The sequence below is a fragment of the Protopterus annectens genome, chromosome 9.part0 (genome assembly GCF_019279795.1).
Source record: "Protopterus annectens isolate FY-2018-M chromosome 9.part0, PAN1.0, whole genome shotgun sequence".
Taxonomy (NCBI): Eukaryota; Metazoa; Chordata; order Ceratodontiformes; family Protopteridae; genus Protopterus; species Protopterus annectens.
The window spans coordinates 200,503,967-200,524,546 of NC_056743.1; the positions used below are offsets into that span (position 1 = coordinate 200,503,967).

The window sequence follows — 20,580 nt, forward strand, 5'->3', positions numbered from 1 at the left end:
TCTTATGATAGTAACACTACTCCCAAATTCATCTGAATAGTGGCAATGCTACTGGATGTTTTTATGAAGGTAAGGTGGCAGGTTAGGGCAAGTGTTAGGGTTGGCAGCCATTGCTAAAGAGTGCAGGGGGCTCAGCCCCCTGCACAGTCTTAGTAATGCATGCTAACCCTAACTCTAAAGCTGCCTCTTCCCTTAACCCTAACCCTAGACCTTAGCTTCATAAAAACCTTCCCATAATACTACCATTACACAAGACTCACTTGGATGCACAAACATTCACAAACAACATTATAACTATCCCCTAAACTAACCATAAAATACACAAACCTACAACACGTATCCTTCACTCATCACTGACCCTAACCCTAACTCTCACATAAATGAGTACAAACACTTTTACCCCTCCGGCCCCATTTAATTGTCTCAGCATTGCAGACCATTGACATTTCCACTACTTGGCTATTCGTACAAATGACATTAAACCACACCCCCTGCGTTTGTTTAAGAAATGGCATTTGACAAAATATGGGGGACCCATGTATGTATGTATGTATGTGCGTGTATATACACGTATGCTGAAAAGTGTGTAAGGGGGCAATAGGGGCCATTCAAATTGCCTGGGAAAGGGATTGCATTTATAGTTTGGAATATAAGGATTCATCCCATTTTTGCCACTATTTAAGGCGGGACAGTTTTGGTATCTGAAACACATTCCTACTTCATATGGTACATTTACTTGTGGCAAGTGCAAAGCCTGTAAATATGTGATCAAAAGAATGTTCTAATATTAACATATCTTTCAAACTATGTGATCATTTTAATTGCAACACAGAGGGTGTTGTATATGCCCTGAGAGACCCCTGTAACAAAGTTTACATCTGGGAGACTAAGAGAACTTTTAAAACCAGGTTGTTGGAACATGCAAGATATTTTTAATAAAAAAGTGAAAGTTCGATACCTACACATTTTAATATGTTCTACCCTGGGGACAGTAAGGGGCTACAGGGCACTATATTGGAAAAAAATAAAGGTTTCTCAATTTGATGCAACTTTAGTAAAACAGTTATTTAAAGAATCTGTTTATATTTTAAAATTGTACACTTTATCCTCTAGAGGGTTAAATGAAGAATGTAATTGGAGGCTGTTTAATTATGTAATTAAGAGTTAATTGATTTATGTATTTAAGGCAAGTGTTTTGCACTGTTTTACTCCTTGAAGGCTTTTTGCTGAGACATCAGAGTTTTATTAAATTTGTTTGGAACACTGGTTGGTCATGTTTTTCTCTTCCTACAGTTTTCTCAGTTGTTGCAGTTGGTAATTTTGGTATTCCGGTTGTATTAATCATTTTTTGAGTCCATTGATATTCCTGGTATGTGTGTTTTCTGTGAATATATTGGTGTTCTCAGCACACTTTTCACCTAGGAAGGTGATTACTTGGAATTAAAAGTGTAAGTATTTAGTTCACTGATGAGCTGAACTAGAGTATTCAGCAAGTAATACTTCACAGTGCGTACTCTTTGCCATTTAAGGAGGATTTGGTCAAACGTTGAGTAGATTTAAAAAAAAAAAATCACATGAAGTTGCACGAGATTGTTTTTCCTTGGTTTGAAACGTTAAAGCAAATGCACACAGATTTTAAAGAATTGATTCATGCCATTTTTGATAAGGTGCCAAAAGTAAGAGATGGTCAGTATAACATGGTTACCGATTTTGAAGAATTTGGTCCCTAGGACATGAATGAGACAGAGACAGACAGGCAGAGGCACTTGTTCCTAACATGGGGTTTGCTTACTGAGCTAAGTTTTACAACAGAATGAATCATTCAGACTAGCAGCAGTTCTAAATATGGCAGTAGGCATTTCAATTTTAGAGTTCATTAGAACAGGCAAAATATCACAGATCCTGGGACAGAAATACAAAGAAATGTAGCTGTTGCATTTGTAGTCTTTCTACTGAAGACTAGACAAGAAGACACTTCAGTGCCAACACTGGTCAAACTTAGGATGTGAAAGAATATTGCAGTCATAAGTCTTGGGTGATGAACATATCTTGCTATACTTGTAACTCATTTAAGTTTGCTCAGAGGATTTATGATCACAATTATATTCTCAAAAATGTTTGCAATCATGCTTTGAATAAACACTGAGGATTATAAAAATTTCTGAAAGTTGTTTTATGTATAGAACAAGGCAACACTGATGGGGGATTGTGACTTGAGTTGTTTCTTGATGGGAGAAAATTTATAGTGACAGCTTTTATTGCAGGCATCTTCTCAAACTGAATGAAGCAGTCAGTTCTAAATGTATTCTAAAATCTAGGAGACTGGATTCCATTTCTTTACATATTCCCCTCTAGATCCTACTGGTTTGTGCTTTAGATGCTAATGAATGTTTCCTTATAGATGGTGAGCATATCTTAACTGACTGTGTGTTCTTGTTGAGCTGAGGAAATCCTGCCAAGATCGAGATGAAATTTTGCCTGGCTTAATATTAAATAAGTTTTCCTGCTTTGTTACATGTTCTGTTATAAGCTAAGCAGATACATATAACTACTGTTGTATTTTTTACCCTGTCAAATATTTTACTGCATGTAATTAAACCCCAGTAGTTATCCATATGTATGTAGGTATGCATGTCTGTGGTATATTTACGGTTTGGTTTCCAGGATAGTCCACTGGGTCAAAGGAGCCCATTTTCAATGGAGTCCTGGGGAGAAAAGCTCCAAGAAGGTTAAACAAATGAATATAATGACAAAAAACAACATTTTACAAAGTATAACAAAAGATATTTGTAGTATACATAGTAGTAGTAAAAGGCATCTTAACAGATTAAAGACAAAATGCTATGTATGCAATATATATAATAATATTTACATGGTCTACAATGGTGATTTATGAAGTAAATTCACAATAGAAGTAAGAATCAAATAAGGATAGTAATACAGGCTAATAGGAGGAGTGCGCATGTTGGTATATTAAAAGGTAATGAGGAGCAAGGGTGTATGAGGAGATCGGGTAGGAAGCTAGACAGTGAGGAGATCGGGTAGGAAGCTAGACAGTGAGGAGATCGGGTAGGAAGCTAGACAGTGAGGAAGAGTTAAGAAAATTAGAGATGAGAGGTAGGTGTCACAGCGGAGGGGGGTCTGAGTTAGGTTGGTAGGATCTAGTGAAATAGAAGAGTCAGGTGGGATGAGAGCAGGAGCATTCCCAGAGGGATAACAGAGGTGAGAGTGGAGCAAGGTTTTGCAGGTGGATTGCTTGTTGGTGGTACGAATATGAGGAGGGAGGGAATTCCAGAGTTGGGATAGAGAGAAGGATAAAGGAATTTGCCTGGAGTATGAGCAGGCTTGAGTACTTAGAGCAGGTTTTGATTGTTTGACCTGAATAGTCTATCAGGCTGGTGCAGTTTGAGGGGAGAGTTAAGGGATGGGCAGAGAGAGGGTTTAAAGATAAGTTTATGTGCATAAGAAAGTTGGATGAAGGAGAGATGGTGGGGGAGTTAAAGCCAGTTTAATTTTTGAAGGGCATTAGAGTTGGGAGTGGTGGATTTAGTACCAGTGGCAAATTTTGAGATTTTGTTATAGTAGGAAGCTAGTTTTGACTTTAGACTGGATTGGAGATTTGTAAGGGGGGGGCACCAAATAAAAGGGAGGTGATAAGGTAGGTGGTAGAAAGGACATGTTTGGTAGGAGTAGTAAGGTAGCAGTTATGGCAGTAGAGCAAGCCTAGTTTTTGGTGTGATTTCTTTATATTTGTTTGAAGATGAATGTCAAAATTAAGTTTGTCAATAGTGATACCTAGTAGTTTTGTATGGGGTACGATTTCTATAGGGGTGTTATGGCTAGTTATGGAGAGAGAGTTCTTGTCAATATTTAGTGTACCTTGTGGGGGTGAGTATCAAGAGTTTGGACTTGGAAGCATTCAGTGTTAGGTGGTTATTAAACTTCTAGTTCTCGGTTGCTAGGAAGGCTTCTTGGGTTAGTTTCTGTAGCATGGATTCAGAGGAGCAGATTATCAGAGTCATCTGCATATTGGACAAGCTTGGCATTAGGAATACACTCGTGGAAGTAATTTATAAAAATATTGAATAGTAGAGGGTCTAATATGGATCCCTGTGGTACTCCTGTGAGAGTGTTAAGGAATGGGGAAGTACAGTTTTTCCAATTGATGCCTATTAGAGAGGCAACTGGAGAACCAGTTGATAGAGGAGGTAAGTAGATTAAGATGAGAGAGTTTAGACAAGAGGAGTTTGTGTGAAATTGTATCGAAGGCCTTTGATAGGCCAAGCAGGATGGTAGAAACAATATGGCCGGAGTCGTGTACGGAGTTGACAGTTTTGAGGAAGGAGAGGAGAGCAGTGGTGATGCTGTGTCCAGGCCTGAAGCAGTGTTGTGTGGGGGTATGTAGAGGGTTATCAAGCAGGTAGGGGAGCAGTAGTAGGTGAATGCATTTTTCTAAGATATTCTTTCACTGACGTCTGTCATAAACCTAATCTTATCATAGCTGACACCACTGACAACATTCTGCCTTCACACTTTAAACTGTTTTATTTTCACTATCTTCACCACTATAATTCCCTCTTGGTGCATTCATTATAATTATGCCAATTATATGCTGCTTATTTTAACCTGGTCATTCCCTCCTACTTCTCTCCACTGACCATTTATGAGTATTCATTCTGCTTTACTCTAATATTCCTCGTTTTCAAAGCATACCTCAAAACTAGTTTACTATTACTAGTTGCTACTAGTTACTACTGTGAGTAGTTCCAAAATTTTATATTGGAAATCAGATTGTGTGCTAGGAAATGTTTGAAAGAGAGGGTAAATGCAAATAAGCCAGTAACAGAAAACAAAATGTGTGTGAAGAACAGGGAGTATTTTAACGGTTAAGAAATAAAACTGATGGATTCATGTAATCTCCCCAAAGAGCCTTATGATAACTGCCACCTCTCTGGCAGCCACTCCTAAAACCCACAAAACTTGACGTCATTTGCCATGTTCATTTAATATAACTGCACTGAAATTTTTATATAGGGGTGACAAGCTCCTCCTTTAACCTCCTCCATGACTTGAATCTTCCTGTTATGTGGATGCTAAACGTTGGAGTAAAGGAGTACTTGATTTTCAAATAAACCAGGCATTACTTTTCCCTTTATGGTGCATGTTCCATTGAGCTTGTGTAGTAAAGCTGTGGGAGTGACAAATATAGCACCCACTTTTGTTTATAATACTCTTAAAATACCTTTTGTAGTCTGCAAGCTGGAGTCCTATATCCCAAAGAAATGTAGGTGGATTTGGCAATTCCAAATTTGGTGTGTGTGAGTTAGAGAGGTGGAACAAAGGTCGGGTGTTCTACTTCCATTGCCTACTTGCCTAGTAAATGCTGTTCCTGAGGTCACTTGATAATAGGAGATTAATGCAATTTTACAGCTTTGGATGGAGGATGAAACATAATTGGAACCCATGAAACTTTTCTCAGAAATTAACACCTACCTGCTAGTGGCCATTGGACAAGTGTAGATTATGACTTTTTTGATTACTGCAAACAGAGTTCTCCCAAAAGAAGAATACAGTGTGTTAAGTAGATAAAAAAAAAATAACATTTATGCTCTTACTATAAGTTCTCCATATGATGACAGCAGACCAGCTCCATATGCTTTTATGAGACCACCTTGCTTGCACAGTCCAAATTCCACTGTAAACCAGTACAACTGAAAAAAAAATATACAGAAGTATCTTCTCAGCAATCTGTTTCAAATAAAAAACAAATAGCTTGTGTATATTTGCATTTTTTTGGAGTGAACCAAATGTATGACTTCAAGTATCCTGTGACAAGAATATATTTTCATTTTTTCACCTCATCTACACCTCTCAAGACAACTCTGACCCTAGGAGCATCTCTGATTTTCTTGTGTTACTGTGCATTCCTGATTTTATATAAGTACTTGCCTTGTATTTACTCCAATATAATTAATGTTTAACAGTATACATAGCTCTTATTTGCTAATGTAGTTGCTAATCATGTTGAGAATTTAACAGAAATAGCTAGATCAGTTGGAACTTCCATGCTTATTACCACCAGTGATTAACCCAGTTACTATTCTATTTACTAACTACCAATACTATACCAGCTGTTGTCAAGAACCTGCTCATACAGCTGACATTTATTTAGTTTTTTAATCATCTTAAACTCTTATGTTGTCAACCAGTATGTAGTTGTGCTTTTATCTGTGTTTTCATGTGGTGTAGAATGTGCAATACATACGTTGTTGCTTTTCATCATTTGACACTCCAGGATGTTCATGGGTAAACTAGTCTTGAGAGCCTATCTAGAAACCTTGAATAATGTCTTGCCAAGCATGTTATTAACAAGGACCTACATATTGTTTCAGAGAACCTAAGGATATTTATTCCTATAGCACAACTTTTTTATGCTTCTTTCACAAAGACTAATCGACCTTATGTTGTCCTGTTAACTAATATTACTATGTGAGCAAACAGTAATGAGGTTAGAATGGAAACCATGAGAAGAGATCACTTTGCATATTTTAATATGTGCCAGGAAGCGCTGTATGTTAGCAACAGTCACACAGTGTCACTTTTTTGTACTGATTCTGCTCCACTAGCTATGTATGTTTGTCATTAGTAGTTGTACTGGACTAGCTATGTCAACAGTATAATTTACCAGCCTCCCTGCACTATAACAAATTGATTGAGCTCGTGGACTATACTTGTGTGATGATGGAGAATATAAATTAATACTTGACATTTTAAGGTTATGATCTAGTGTGAAAAGAATGTTGTTTCTACTGTTGAATATTCCCTTATCTATTCTAGTTGGACTGACAAACCATCACTTGGCTGCTGAATAAGGAGTTGTCATAGCAACATCCTTTAGGAAGTTTGGTAGTAAACTGCTTAATAGCACTGGCAGTTGTCAACATTGTAGTCATTTTTCTTTTACTTGTATTTCAGCAATGAATGGCAGCTTCTCTAAAAGAAACAAATTTGTGAGCTGTGCTATATGCAGTTTCTAATAACTTAAAACACTCAGAATCATGCTGCACCTGCCATGTTACATGTCACAAAGACATCTGTAGACTTAGTCACTTCATTCTTATGTATCTTTGAAATTATGGTCAATTTTGAAAAAAAAAAAAGTTTAAAACATTCACTTTTAAACAAGGAAATGTGAACAACTTTTAAAATTTAAATGATGCATGTTGATATAACTGCAAATGTTCTACAAAAGAACAACTTTGAAATGTGGGCACAGTGTGCGCACATTTTGGTACATTTCAGTATGGACAAGAGTATGGTAGGACTTAGAAAAAGTGCTAGGTAGTCTGTATTTTTTTCGGTGGGGGTGGGGTTAGAGAAGGGAGAATCAAATTAGTACCAGAAGATGTAACTGCACAGTAATTTGTGCTGAAAACAATTAATTGATGGGAGTCGTGAGAAATTATACTGATTTACCTGGTTATTAAATATGACTTTAATCAGTCCCTTTGGTGGCCTGTTGAGTACAGCTAGTGATAGCAGAAGCAGGGTTACTGCCACAAGTGGTATTACGAGCAGGGGGGGGGGTGTCACTAGTGGTGTCACAAGTAGGTGGAGCTACAATATGAAAGGAGGGAATTTGCTTGTTTTATCTGAATATCAGTTTAGCTGGAAGACTTTAAAAAGGCATAGTATAGAATTTGCAAGCTAACTGGACTGAATTTTGATCATTTCATAGATGGCAGTGGAGGAAACATTTATTCTTTCTTGTAAAATGTTAAGACAGAGTAATAACTTGCTTGTATTTGCACAACAGTTGAAATGTGTGCTAAAAATATAATCCATAGCTGAATCACCACTGATGTGTGTATTTAATCCATGCCATAGTATCAGACAAATATGACTAGTTCAATTTTTTAAAGGCTTAATGGTGTGAAAGCAAAATGTGAACAGTTTACTGTACTATGAGGATGTAAACTGTAATAGAATGGAAATGGAAAATATTTCAAAGTATGTGGGCTATCCACCTGGTATCAAGAAGTACTGTATAAAATGCAACTTGAGTTTGCTTTGTGTACCTGTGTGAGAGTTTGAAAGATAGATGGGGATTTAGTTGAGTGCAGAAATTAAGAAAGCAACACTTGAGATAATATAGGCTTTCTAACCATTATTGTCTGTTATCTGCTGGAGCAAGTAGAACTGCAGGACAGGTCTACATGGACTACTGCTTTGTGTGGATGGTGTTAGAAATAGCACCTGCTTCCATTTTAAAAGCACACGTATGAGGAAATGTCATTCCAAACACTTGGATACAAAGACTGTTCCCAATTTGTGTGTGGGCATGTGCAAAAGGGAGATTTGACGCTGGCCACCTCTACATACAATTTTGCAGTGAATAACAAATCCTTCTGCTTAAAGTTGGATACTGCGGACTTTCTCACGGGCCTCACAAAATTCCAGGACAGTCCATTATTTCCCTGTAATACTCAATCTTTTTGGGTATTGATACTCATTACTGGTGTGTGTGTATATGTATGTGTAATATATAGATATATATGTGTGTATAATATATATATTTATGTATATAATAAAATATATTATGACACTACTGCAAGCCAGCACATTGTTTAATTATAATAAATTGATAGCACAGTCAAGTTGGTTTTATTTGCAAATTATATCTGTTTCATTGTTCATCAATTACACCTTCCTCTTTGACTGTGTACATGTACCTCAGATGTCTGATTTTGATTGAGATGGCTGATTGGTGGGGGGAATGAATAGTTATAGTAATGTATTTCAAATTTGTTTGAAATATGCAAATGTTCCCTTTCTGCAAATATAGGTTAGTTGCTTAACCTGAACAAATGAATCCATAGTGAGTCACTTTAATTGATAGACACCTCCTTGTTCCCAGCATTTGGAGCCACTTTTCATGCAGCTTAGTTGTCTGTGATAAATGTAATGGCCACAATAATGCATTTCTGCAATGCTTCACACATGCATTTGCCGGGGCAAAGTATTCCAACTTGTTTTACACATTCACATTAGCCTTGCAAAGCCCGAATGACAGTTCAACTTAAGCAAACAGCAGGGATAGTCACTTTAATCCACAGACTAGCCCTTCTAACCAGCAAGTTTATCCACTCAGACATCTGAAATCTATGCAGTCAATAATTAAAAAGGGGCTACCATAACTTATAACTCTTTTACATAAATTTGTTTAGGTATAATAAAATAAAATTGTTACTTGGAGAGATGCAGGGAAATTAGTACTATAGTTTGGGTCATGTTATGATGAAAAACGCATCTCTTTCAGTTTGGTAGGGGTACAGCTACTTTCTAGATGTAGGCATGCTGTAGGTTAGAGGTTTGTTAAGGGACATTTAAGTAGAAAAACAGAGAACTACCCAGAGATTTTGAACAGTGTTTATAATTTCCACTACAGTCTTTAACAACCCTTCATATTCATTTGTGCACTGTAACTCAAAGTCTGCAAACGTGTTTGTAATTATCACTTGTATTCATTTTGAGCATTGTAGCTACAATTCACTAAACTTCTAATTAAAATAATCAATGTGACTTACTGTAGCCAGCTTTTCTATTTCTTCATCGGTTGCTCCCAGTGATGCCAGTCCAATGTCCTATTTTAAAAACATATGTACATAAATTCATTAAGTATTAATTGACAGTTACATATACACACTAAATGGTTTTAGAATATTTTATTAGCTTTGATTTGATGGAATTTGACACTGGCTGTCTGCATATAATTTTCACACACAGAAAATTGCCCCAAGACTGCCCCCTGTACTACTAATGGAAAGAGGCAGCCCCTAAATACTTTACATTGGGGACTGGCATAATGGTTTAGCTGTTTACTTCACAGCTGAGTTACAGGACGTGATTCTCAATAAAGGAAACTGGCTAGGCTTAAAATGGTCCACAATGGACGTTAGCTTGGTACTTGCCTATGAATCATGCATGGGTCTTCTCAAATTATCTGTTATGATCCCAGTTATTTTCATTAAGGGTAATGTATTATTATTGACCGAGGGATGGGGGATGGTCAAGGCCAATTTTAACACAAAATAGGATCGGTTAATTCAAGCACCAAAAGGGAAACTGGCTAGACTTCAAAATTGCACTCAGTGGCAGCTAGCCTAGAACTTGCATCTGAACACATTCTCCTCCCAAATTTATTTTCTCATTTACATGGTGTATGCTACTTGCTATATGCATAATTAAACATCATGTATGTAACAGTCTGTGTGTGTTGTACAAGGCCCTTGGAAAAAATGAGGGAGGGAAATGAGACGTGAATAATGTAAGATGGGAGGAGGCTGTCTGCAATGTTTGCAGTTCTAGACAGATCTTTGCAAGTCTTAACATTACTTTATATAATGGAACATTTCATTTTTAAATGTTCAGATATAGTTAATGATTTTCATGATAACAGTTAGCAAGATATGCTACTAAATGTTATTTTTCATCGAAGCAGTCCTGCAGGAAATTAAAATTGATAGCAAAGCAGCTTCCTGAAAAATATTTTGCATGCGTGATAAATATGCAGAATGCCTCTTCAAAAACATACTTTGAGGGTATCCATGCTCTTCAAATCTCACTTGAGATGGAGTCCAGTCCCAAGTTACCTGGGATACCTTATACTTGTCCATTAGATTCTGAGCAATATTCCATCCCTATATAAAGTCCTCTGCAGCTAGATTACAATAGCAGTCAGCCTGAACTGAATAATGACATTGTTTTGTAATAAATAACATTCCTACTTAATTTTCTGAAAGCCTTACCTTCATATCTTGTTTGTTTTATTTTGTTTTAAGCTGTAGTTTTACTCCTTGGCAGCACTTGCATATAGCTCTCTTATGTATGGATAATGTGACGTAGCTTTTCTATACATTTTTTGGCTTCTACCAAGCTATCTTGGACAGACGGTGCTCATTCATTCATCCCCTCTGAGTAGTCCATCTAAAGACAACATGAGGGCTGTTGCAGGAGGGGGCATTCAGACACACGAGGGTCCTTTCAGTTGTGAGAGCATTTTAATGGCCTAACCCCTCCTTACCCTCCTCAATAGGGGGAGGTGGGAGCCTCTCAGTGCTTTCTTCTGCAGAATACACACTTACCACCCATCATTGGTTGAAGACCCTAATGTGTACTCCAAGCCACCTTTCTGCATTGTTCCCCCTCATATTAAGGATAGCAGTAGTATGTGTGATTCTTTTCCTTTCATCCTGTCTGCTGGTGCATTCAAGCTCCCTGAATTACTGCACAAACTCTGGTCAAAGGGTTTGTAGTCAGGGCGGTCTCCCTCCATACCACCAGCAAATGTACAAGTAGCTCTGATCATGCATGTGTTAAGTTAAGCTGAAATGCTAAAGATATTGCTGCATTTATTTTCAGGTCTTGTAGTACACAGAGCAGTCAGAATGAACACACCCCTGCAGAAGTCTGAGAATGAACACACCCCTGTGAGGCTCGATGACGTTCTGTCACGCTGCATTGCACACACCCCTGCAGAATTCTGAGAATGAACACACCCCTGAGAGGCTCGATGATGTTCTGTCACTCTGCATTGCACACACCCCTGCAGAAGTCTGAGAATGAACACACACCCGTGAGGCTCGATGACATTCTGTCACGCTGCATTGCTTCTTATTGTACCTGACAGTTGTGTGTCAGTAGTGAAGAAATTAATTTCCAGAAGGAAAACAGTATCAATCTAAACTTGAAGAATACATCTGAGTTCTGGAATTGCTTCAACATAAGTATAATGTGCACACACGTATAATGCAAATAAAAAGTGCCTCATTTCCCACTACTAGGTGGTGTTTTACACACACTGAATTTTTAGCTGAAACTTGGAATCTTGGGATCCAGAAATTGAGTTTATTCCTTTCAATGTATGAATTAGTTGAGAAGCCTGAACAATCTCTGTGCTGATTTTTTTTTTTCATGTTAATAGGGAATAGACACTAAATGCACGTGTAACTATTTTACTTTTCTGAAAGAGGGTACATATAAAATAGCATGGGGTGGTTACTGAGAGTCTTGGAAGAATTTGGTATTTATTTGCTGTGCAACTTAATGGCTTAAGGTCCTTCAGACACTGTAGATTTGCCGTGTGTGAATGTCTGTGGAGCAAGTGAAATTACTACATTAAAGTTATAAATTGCCTGAGAAAAAGGATGTGTGTAAGATGCCAGTCAAACAAAAAGGCAGAAATGAGAGTGGATGTGAGGGAAATGCAAAAGTAATTGATGTGAAAGAGATTTATGTGCAGTGCATTGCTTCCAAAAATGGAGACCAGTGAAAAGAATTACTAAATTATATGCATTTTTTTTTAGTATATGTGAATATGTGAGGAAGCGCTCTTGCATTTTAAGTTCTTTTTAAAATCTGTTATGGAAGTCATTTTTTTCTATTAAGTGTCTAAATGTTTTTGCAATAGTCTGCATGTTTCACAGATGAAAATGAGCTGTTTATTTTGGGTACTACTGAAGATAGATTGCTTCATAATAATAAATCTGAAAATTGTCCTAAGACATGATACACTCAATAATGAAGTAAAATGGTTAAGAAGTTCTGAAAATTAATGGTCAGAATATTGAATTTAAAGTCGACATGGATGCGGAGTTGTACTATTTTTTTTTTTTAATGATATTTTTGAAGAAATGTCTGTCTGACACTAAAGAGGTGTGTGTTAACATTCTTACCACTTGGAGCCAGTGACTCAAAAATTGCTAACCTGAATTGAGGAGATTGTTTTCAAAATTGAAACAAAGGGAATTCTCCGTAATTTGGCTTTTGTGAAGCTATGAATGGAAAAATCTACTGTGTAAGAGCAAATCTGCCTGTGTACAGACTTAATCATGGTCACTGCAGAGTGATAGCACTGATAACCCACATACTGATTTATTCACAGGTTTAGGAAGTTTCCCAAGAGAATATCACATAGATATAAAACTTGGCACACTGCCAATTATAAATGCTGTAAGGAAAGTAAAACAGGATTGAACATGTATTTAAAGCTTGGATGTCTAAAAAAAAAAAAAAAAAAAACCAGAATCATCAGAATGGGGGAACAGACTGGTTACTGTTGTAAATAGATTAGCTGCCAGGACTGGATAAAATGACAAGTGTGGAATCCTCAAGACATGGAAACATTCAGACAATGGGTTTAGGCCAGGCTCAGGGGGAAGATGATACCCTGTTGAAGGAAGTAGTCATCCACAAAAACTCACAGGTCAAAAAAAGATGCATAAAGATAATGAAATATTGTTTTGTTCTGCAGGAAGCCCAACATTTCAAGATAGAAGATATTTAAAACGATTGAGAAACGAGAGGTAAGAAAAATACTTAAACTGTCAAAAGCTTCAAATGCAAATTTGTGTTCATTATTGCAAAAGATCCATGAAAAACATTGTATAGACCAAGAAGCTTTGGGACATTTGTAAAAATATAAAGAACAAAAACTAGAGTTTCTTTGAATGGTATAAAAAAAGAAACCTGGATATGGAAAAGAAAGAGATTTGATATGGTGCAATGTTTAAAACAACAAGCAAAAAGGTCACACAGACAAACCAGTCAGTAAAAACTAAAAGAAAAATCTAGCAAGACTAGACTTTACACTGTGTGATACCTTAAACCTCTTGTATTAGAGGTGACGTGGGATATATGCAAATGACCCTTTTAAGGACATCAGGTGTTTCAGCTAAATGGCATTTCTGAATGTCCATGACTATCTATTTATGGATTAATTCAAGCCAAACCTGACTAGCTGTGGACATGCATGTTTCAGCCTTGTTATAGTATCATCAGCACAGCATAAGTGGAATGTTTGGCTATCAACAGCTGAACAAGCTAACAAGGCTGAAACATGTCATGGACCTTCAGAATTGCCATTTAGCTGAAACACCTGCTGTCCTTAAAGGGCCATTTGCATATTTCCCATGTTGCCTCTAATACAAGAGGTTTAAGGTATGACACGGTGGAAAGTCTAACCTTGCTAGATTTTTCTTTTAATTTTTACTGAATTGTGCAATATTTATTCAAAGGAGAATGCCAAACTAATTAATACAAAAAAGCAGCCCCAAAGATATTTGAAGAAAAATGCAGGTAAAGGCATCCAGATATGGAAAAATTCACAATCCAAACAAAATCACAAAGGGGAAACCTAGAACAATAGATTAGTAAAGCAGAAGTTAGACAAATAGAAGCTGAAGTTATGGAATACTTGAGTGATTTAGTGTAGAAAGTTTTAACGCAGGTTATATCAACAGCATGCTGAAACAGTGAGTCCCCAAAGTAAGGAGAACAGGTGGGATGGGAGACCTCCTGAAGAAGAAATATGAAAAGTACTAAATAAGCAATTCATTGATTACCCCAAAAAGTTTTGTAGTGAACTGGGAAATGGAAAGGAATCGCAATACCACCAAAAAAAGAAATAGACATATTTTGGAGAAATAACTTTGAAAATCCTTTGGAACATAAAAAGATGCAGAATGGCTAGATGAAGTACAAGAAACAGAAGTTTCCTTCTAATAACGCTACTTCTCTAAGTAGTTACATTCCTAGCTGCAACTCTCACCACGGAAGTATTACTATGTACTACTTTGCCTAAGTGATTCTCCCTACTTAAGTTCAACCATATATTTGTCTATATTCAAGTGTTTAAAGTCTTGTTCTATTTGATACTATGTATATATTTTTGTTTTTAATTTTTTATCCAGTGAGTGTGTTAACACATTTTTTTAGTCTAGAATTTCTATTACTTGATGTGATGACTTTGTATGTAAGCTTAAGCTGGAGCTTTTCTCCCTGGGCCTCTGCTGAAAATGGGCACTGTCCCAGTTGGACCATCCTGATAAACAGATGTAAAATAAAATAAAAAAATAAATAGTTCATATGTGCAGGGTATGAAATGGGATGAAGTAATGCCCAGAGAAATGGAAATAAAATTAAAAGCTTCTAATTGGAAAACCCCAGGCCCAGAAGCAGTACCTAGTTTCTGGCTTAAAGTATTGGCACCTATACACGCAGATTTAGCCTTGAGTAAGAACTAGTATGTGTATCCTGAACAGACACCAACTTGGTTAACAGGAAAAATGTTGCTATTCCTTAAGAGTAAACCTGCAAGCTACTGTAAAAACTATAGACAAATAACTTGTCTTCTGACTGTATAAACTATACACTGGAATTGATGATGACAGAGTTTATAGTCCTTTAGAAAACTCATTCGTGGCAGTAGAACAAAAGGGTAACACAAGAAAATCATATGGAGCAAAGGATCATTTGCTGTTAGTCAGGATCTTCGCCTTTTACAATTCTCTATTATAAGTATGGAATGAATAATTACTAAAGCATTTTGACAGCATCCCACATTCATTGATAGGAGTGCTTACAGATGTATAATATACTCTACACTGATCAATTATATTGCAGCGACCATGAAACAGTGACAAACTACTTTGTGGCTAAGCCATGATAAAGGGCAAGTTATTCCAGGTATAAAACTTCAAAGTGGATATTCCAGGGTGACTGTTACCACTGTTCTTTTGTCGTGCTCTTAACCCGTTAAGCTGTCTTCGTAACAGATGTAGGTCATAGGTACAGTTTGGATCCCAGAAAACAACCAAGTGTGAAGACTTCTCATCTTTTTGTGGCCGATTTTAGAACTGTATAGCTCATCAGATAAGCTGAAAGCGCAACCATAAGTGGTTAAACCTTTATCAGATCTAATAATGGCACATTTATCAAGACCAAATGACAAAGCAGTACTTAAATCAAGAAAGCAGTAGCACAGCACTATGAAAATATCAGTCTGGGAGAGGAATGTGATATAAAGCAACTTGAGTAGGAGGTAGTGTAAACATATGTGGGAATTGATGGACTGAGAATAAAATGTCAACAAAACTCAGTAAAAAAACAATATTTTGGATGACTAAAATTAACACGGGAAATGGCCCGGACATCTAGAACAAAGTCCAAGCTCTGTAAACCAACTTGCTCTTCCTGTTCTAATTTACAGTTTTTGGTGACTGACTGGCCCTAAAAGGTATTGGATCAGCTGGAGGAAAAAAAAGAAAAATGCTTCATGCTTATCAAATGATTAAAAATCAGTGTGTACCAAGATTATATTTCCTTGTTTTGAAGGAGGTATGTGCCTCCTTGAAATCTATTACTTGTATAGATCTGCAGTTGTAGGACTGCATACATATCTGCTGACGTCACCAGATCTAAACATAGTGAAATTTTTAAAACATGGAAAACTAGTCTAGTCCAAGATGACTTCCATGCTTAGTTTAACAGAAACATTCATGTCAAGTGGGAATGGAAATCAAACCAGAAGTAGAAAAAAATCAGGCAGCAACTGAATGGGACAAAAAAAAAAAACCCAAAGGAAATATAAGCAGAAGGATCAGATGAAAAGGATGGAAATGTGGTAAAGGCATGAATATAGTTGCAAGTACAGAACTCCTGCAGCAACTTCATGTTGATCCAGATCTGACACTGTAATGATTAAGTAGAGGTGAACTTCTACCAAAAGATGTAAGGTTAATATTGGTGGCTCGGGATAGTGTACTATGGATGTTTTGGTTTACAAAGCCCATTGAGCATGTGGGAGAAACAGACGTGGTGTCTGTAAAACAGAACTGGAAACAGTCGCACATCTTGTTGCTGGTTGTTTTATACTAATGGCAGAAGGCCTGCATACTGAAAGGCATAATAATGTGGCCAGACTGTTGCATTGGGGATTGTGCAAACATTGCAATATTGAAGCAGTCGTGAAGCATTGGAAACCTGAATTAGAAAGCATTGCAGAGAGCAATGATCATCTACTAACTTGTTCAAAACATAGAAGTGAGAAAACAAGGTATAATAGTTCATAAAAAGACAAATGTAGCATTGATCACTGAAATTGCTACACCCAGTCATGAGTGTCTTGTGTACACAGAGAAACAAAGCCATAAAATGCCAGGATTTGAAGGCAGAAATGAGGTTAATGTGGAAGGGATATCCAGACATTTCCAATTGTAGTAGGAGCAATGGATCTCAAAGAATTTACAGTCTTCTTTAGATATGCTGCTGATTCTGTAATTCGTATGGAGATGCATGTAAGAGTCCGTTCAGGACACATTGCAGGTGCTGTAAAGAGCACTACTGGCTAACATCAAAAATTGGAACTACACTAATTTCATAAACTTGAATCATACTTAGACTTGGAAATGGGGGGGGGGTCCAGTCCCTTTGTTATTAGAAACCCAAAAGTCTTGGAGAAATTGAACTCTGAGACATCTTGGTCACTACAGAGTGATAGTGATGCCCCATATAGTTTTGCTGATGTATTTATGCGTTAAAGTTTTCTGAGAATATTGCATAGATATAAAACTTGAGACCCTGCCAGTTATAAATGCAAAGAAAGTATTAGTAACTCTTTCTCTCTCTAGTTCCTGTTTTAATTTACTTCTGTTTAAAGCTGAGCTGTCAGTGAGACTCCTCAGAATGGATGAATCGATTGGTTACTGTAGTAGAGAGAGTTGTACTTTATCAGCCCTCCATATAGAAGGTGAGTATTCACAGCTGAACAATGGGTTTTAAAAATGCCAAGTGCTAAGTTAATGTTGAATGCAAAGCAAGATTTGTGGTAGACTGTCAAAAACTCCAAGTTGCCTCTGAAGTACACCATTAGGAAGATTTTGTGATTCTTTAGGTTTCTGTATAGTAGTTCATTAGAACCAGAATATCTGTTGTATGAATAATTTTAAGATTTGGAAGGTATTGTAAACATGGTTCTCTAGTAGAGTGGGATGAAGCCCACTAAGGGCATGAAAGGAAGCTGTTATTATGGATGATGATGAGACTGTAATGACAGATTAAAATATGACCAAATATAAATGAGGGTGAAAATTCTGAAATACTTGCATCACACACTGCTAGAGTAATTTCCAAGAAAGCTGTCCGAGTAAGATATGGGCCAGAACAGGAATAAAATTTTGAAATTCTCAAAACTACTACTAGTTGCATCAGTGTTTGAAATACTATGATGTGAATAAGCCAGTTGTTGCAAACAGAATCTAGTCAGAGTGGTATAGGAGCTATGGTCTTACAACAGTATAGACCAGCTGGCTGTGGGTCACAAACCTTTACAGATAAATGAATAAGATGGAGCCAGAAAAGAAACTGTTTACAGATGTTAGAAATTCTTTGAATATGCAGGTGGAAAAGATGCTTAGCTGGAATCAAACCATAGCTCTGGCAATGTATATTCATCTCTGCACCCATGGTACTTCTGATATTGCAAAAGATGCTGCTTAGATTAGATTTACAGAATTATGATGTGGAAGTGAAATACACACCAGGCAAGGGACTGCACACACACAGACACACTCCTATTTATCAGAGCTATGCTGACACTAACTTAAATGTTGCTACTGAAGGATGTTGTAATGAAAGGATACCGCCCCCACAAAAAAAAAATCAATGAGAGAAAAAATTCTTTGAGTCTAGAGTTTAGTGTTCAAAGCTGACTAAATACTAGTTTTCAATCGGCTGAGAAATGACATGCTTGATAACCTACATAAATTACAACTAGAAAAAGTAATTTTCAAATCCAGAGACATAACAAGGTTTATACCCTGTACCACACTGCTTGTGAAATCAAGTGGGCATAGTTTTTTTTTTTTTCAGTTTAGAGAAGTTATGTATCCCATATTTTGGAAGTGTGTGCTCTAAAATAAACTGATCTAACATGTGCAAGTGAGAGAAGTGCAGTAAATTCTGTCCTTTCAAAACAGTGGATTTACAATATCCCATCTTACACTGTCCCATGATGATAAAGTCTGGTATTCAAGAAATTACTGCACGAGTGGGATGTCAAGAATATAGACTTTATTCTACATTATCCTTGCTCTAATAGAAAAGTGGAGAGAAATCTTTAAGACGGTGAAAAATAAGTGTCTTGACAGTCTTCCTGAAACTAATCAGGACTTGAATTGTTTGACGGTTTCGAGCTTAATTAATGGACGGCACAGTGGTTAGCATTGTCACCTCACAGCAAGAGGTTCCTCTGTTCAATTCTCTGGTGTTGCACCTTCTGTGTGGAGTCTGCATGTCCTCCTTGCATTCGTGTGGGTTTCCTCCAGGCACTTCAGTTTCCTCCCACATTACAAAGACGTGTCTGGAGCATTTCTCCCTGGGCCTCCGCTGAAAATTGGCTCGTTCCAAGTGAGACTTTCCTGGTAAAAAAATGTTAAAATAAATAGGCATGGATGAAAATGAGTGCAACCCTAAAATTAAAACATACATGTGTGTGTCGGTGTATGTGAGTGCACAAATTAAGGTGCGCTATATGCATTTGTCATTCTTGCGTTTTTACTATCATTGTATCCTAATGTGGACTTTAACTTTGAAACATTTAGTAAAAACACATTTTGAATTTATATCAAAATCGCATTGAATCATTTGAAGTTATTAATTTTAGTTCTTTATTAATGATTTTGTTTGGAATCTCATTAACAGTCGAGAACAGTAGTACTGCAAGCATTTTAGTTTTTAAGAAAAAGCGGATAGGCAATTGAAAAGATAGAGTAACAAGGTCAAAAAGAGTAGTAAAGTTCTGTCAGGTCAGAAATTTTATCAACACTGTGCTTTATCCCACTGGCACATTTGCAAAGCCTTTATTCTAGCAACTTTCTAAGTTTTTCAGAGCAATATTGCAAATCTGTTCCTTTTTGGGCCTTTGACCCCCACTATTTTTTAATTTTTGTCCAGATCTCTTGTGCTAAGAGGTTGAGTTGTATGGTAACCACCATTTAATGGCAAAGGTGGAAGGGAGAGAATCGTACACTCTGAAATAACATTTCTTTCTTAAAATTTAAAACAAAATACCTCCGGGATGAAAGAAGTATCTTTGAATTTAGTCATCAAATTATGCATACTAACCCACCAAGAATTTGCATCCCAACATTCCCACTTGCATAGAAGCAAGTTTTTTCTTCAACTTGGCAATGCCAGCACTTGGAGTTGTTTTTGTAGTTCATTAACATAAGTTTTAATGTAGTAAAGTGTATATTAGCCTCTATCTGATAATCTCTGACTGGAAGTATTAGAACTAGATCTGTACAACTTTGTTCCAGTCAAGTTGCAAGGAAAATGGCACCTTGCATTCCAATATTCACTGAAAAAAGACCTTTATGAATTCCTTTTTGCGTTTTAGTAGTTGCCGTTCATATTTTCAAAAGAAAAATATTATGAAAGGGCAGATGGTAAGGCTTTTGAGATTAGTTAGTGATGATCAAAACTACAATTTAGAAATTTAAAAACTGACATGTTTATAGAAAGAGGATATCCCTGTGATATTTATTTGAAAATAAGTAAGGAAGTGGAGGGGAAAATAAATACGGTGTTAAAACCTATTTTAAAGGGAGGTCTCCCCATGGATAGTAACAATGCCACCTATGAAATTGAAGTAGACAAAGCAAGGGCCATGATACTTCCCTACAATGATATGGCTGTTAAGGTTAAGCTCATTATGAAAGAGACATGGTTCAGTATTTTTAC

The 20,580-nt window shown here is 36.8% G+C and overlaps 1 protein-coding gene across 2 annotated transcripts in view; it reads right to left on the bottom strand.

Annotated features, from left to right (window-relative positions):
- TH (tyrosine hydroxylase) overlaps positions 1 to 20,580 on the bottom strand; it is a 1,190,719-nt gene that overhangs the window by 124,250 nt on the left and 1,045,889 nt on the right. For both annotated transcript variants that reach the window (XM_044082744.1, XM_044082743.1), the window contains 2 exons: positions 9,588 to 9,644; positions 5,616 to 5,711 (listed from right to left, as the gene is read on the bottom strand). In XM_044082744.1, the coding sequence (XP_043938679.1) occupies positions 5,616 to 5,711; positions 9,588 to 9,644 (153 nt within the window). The remainder of the gene's footprint in view (positions 1 to 5,615; positions 5,712 to 9,587; positions 9,645 to 20,580) is intronic.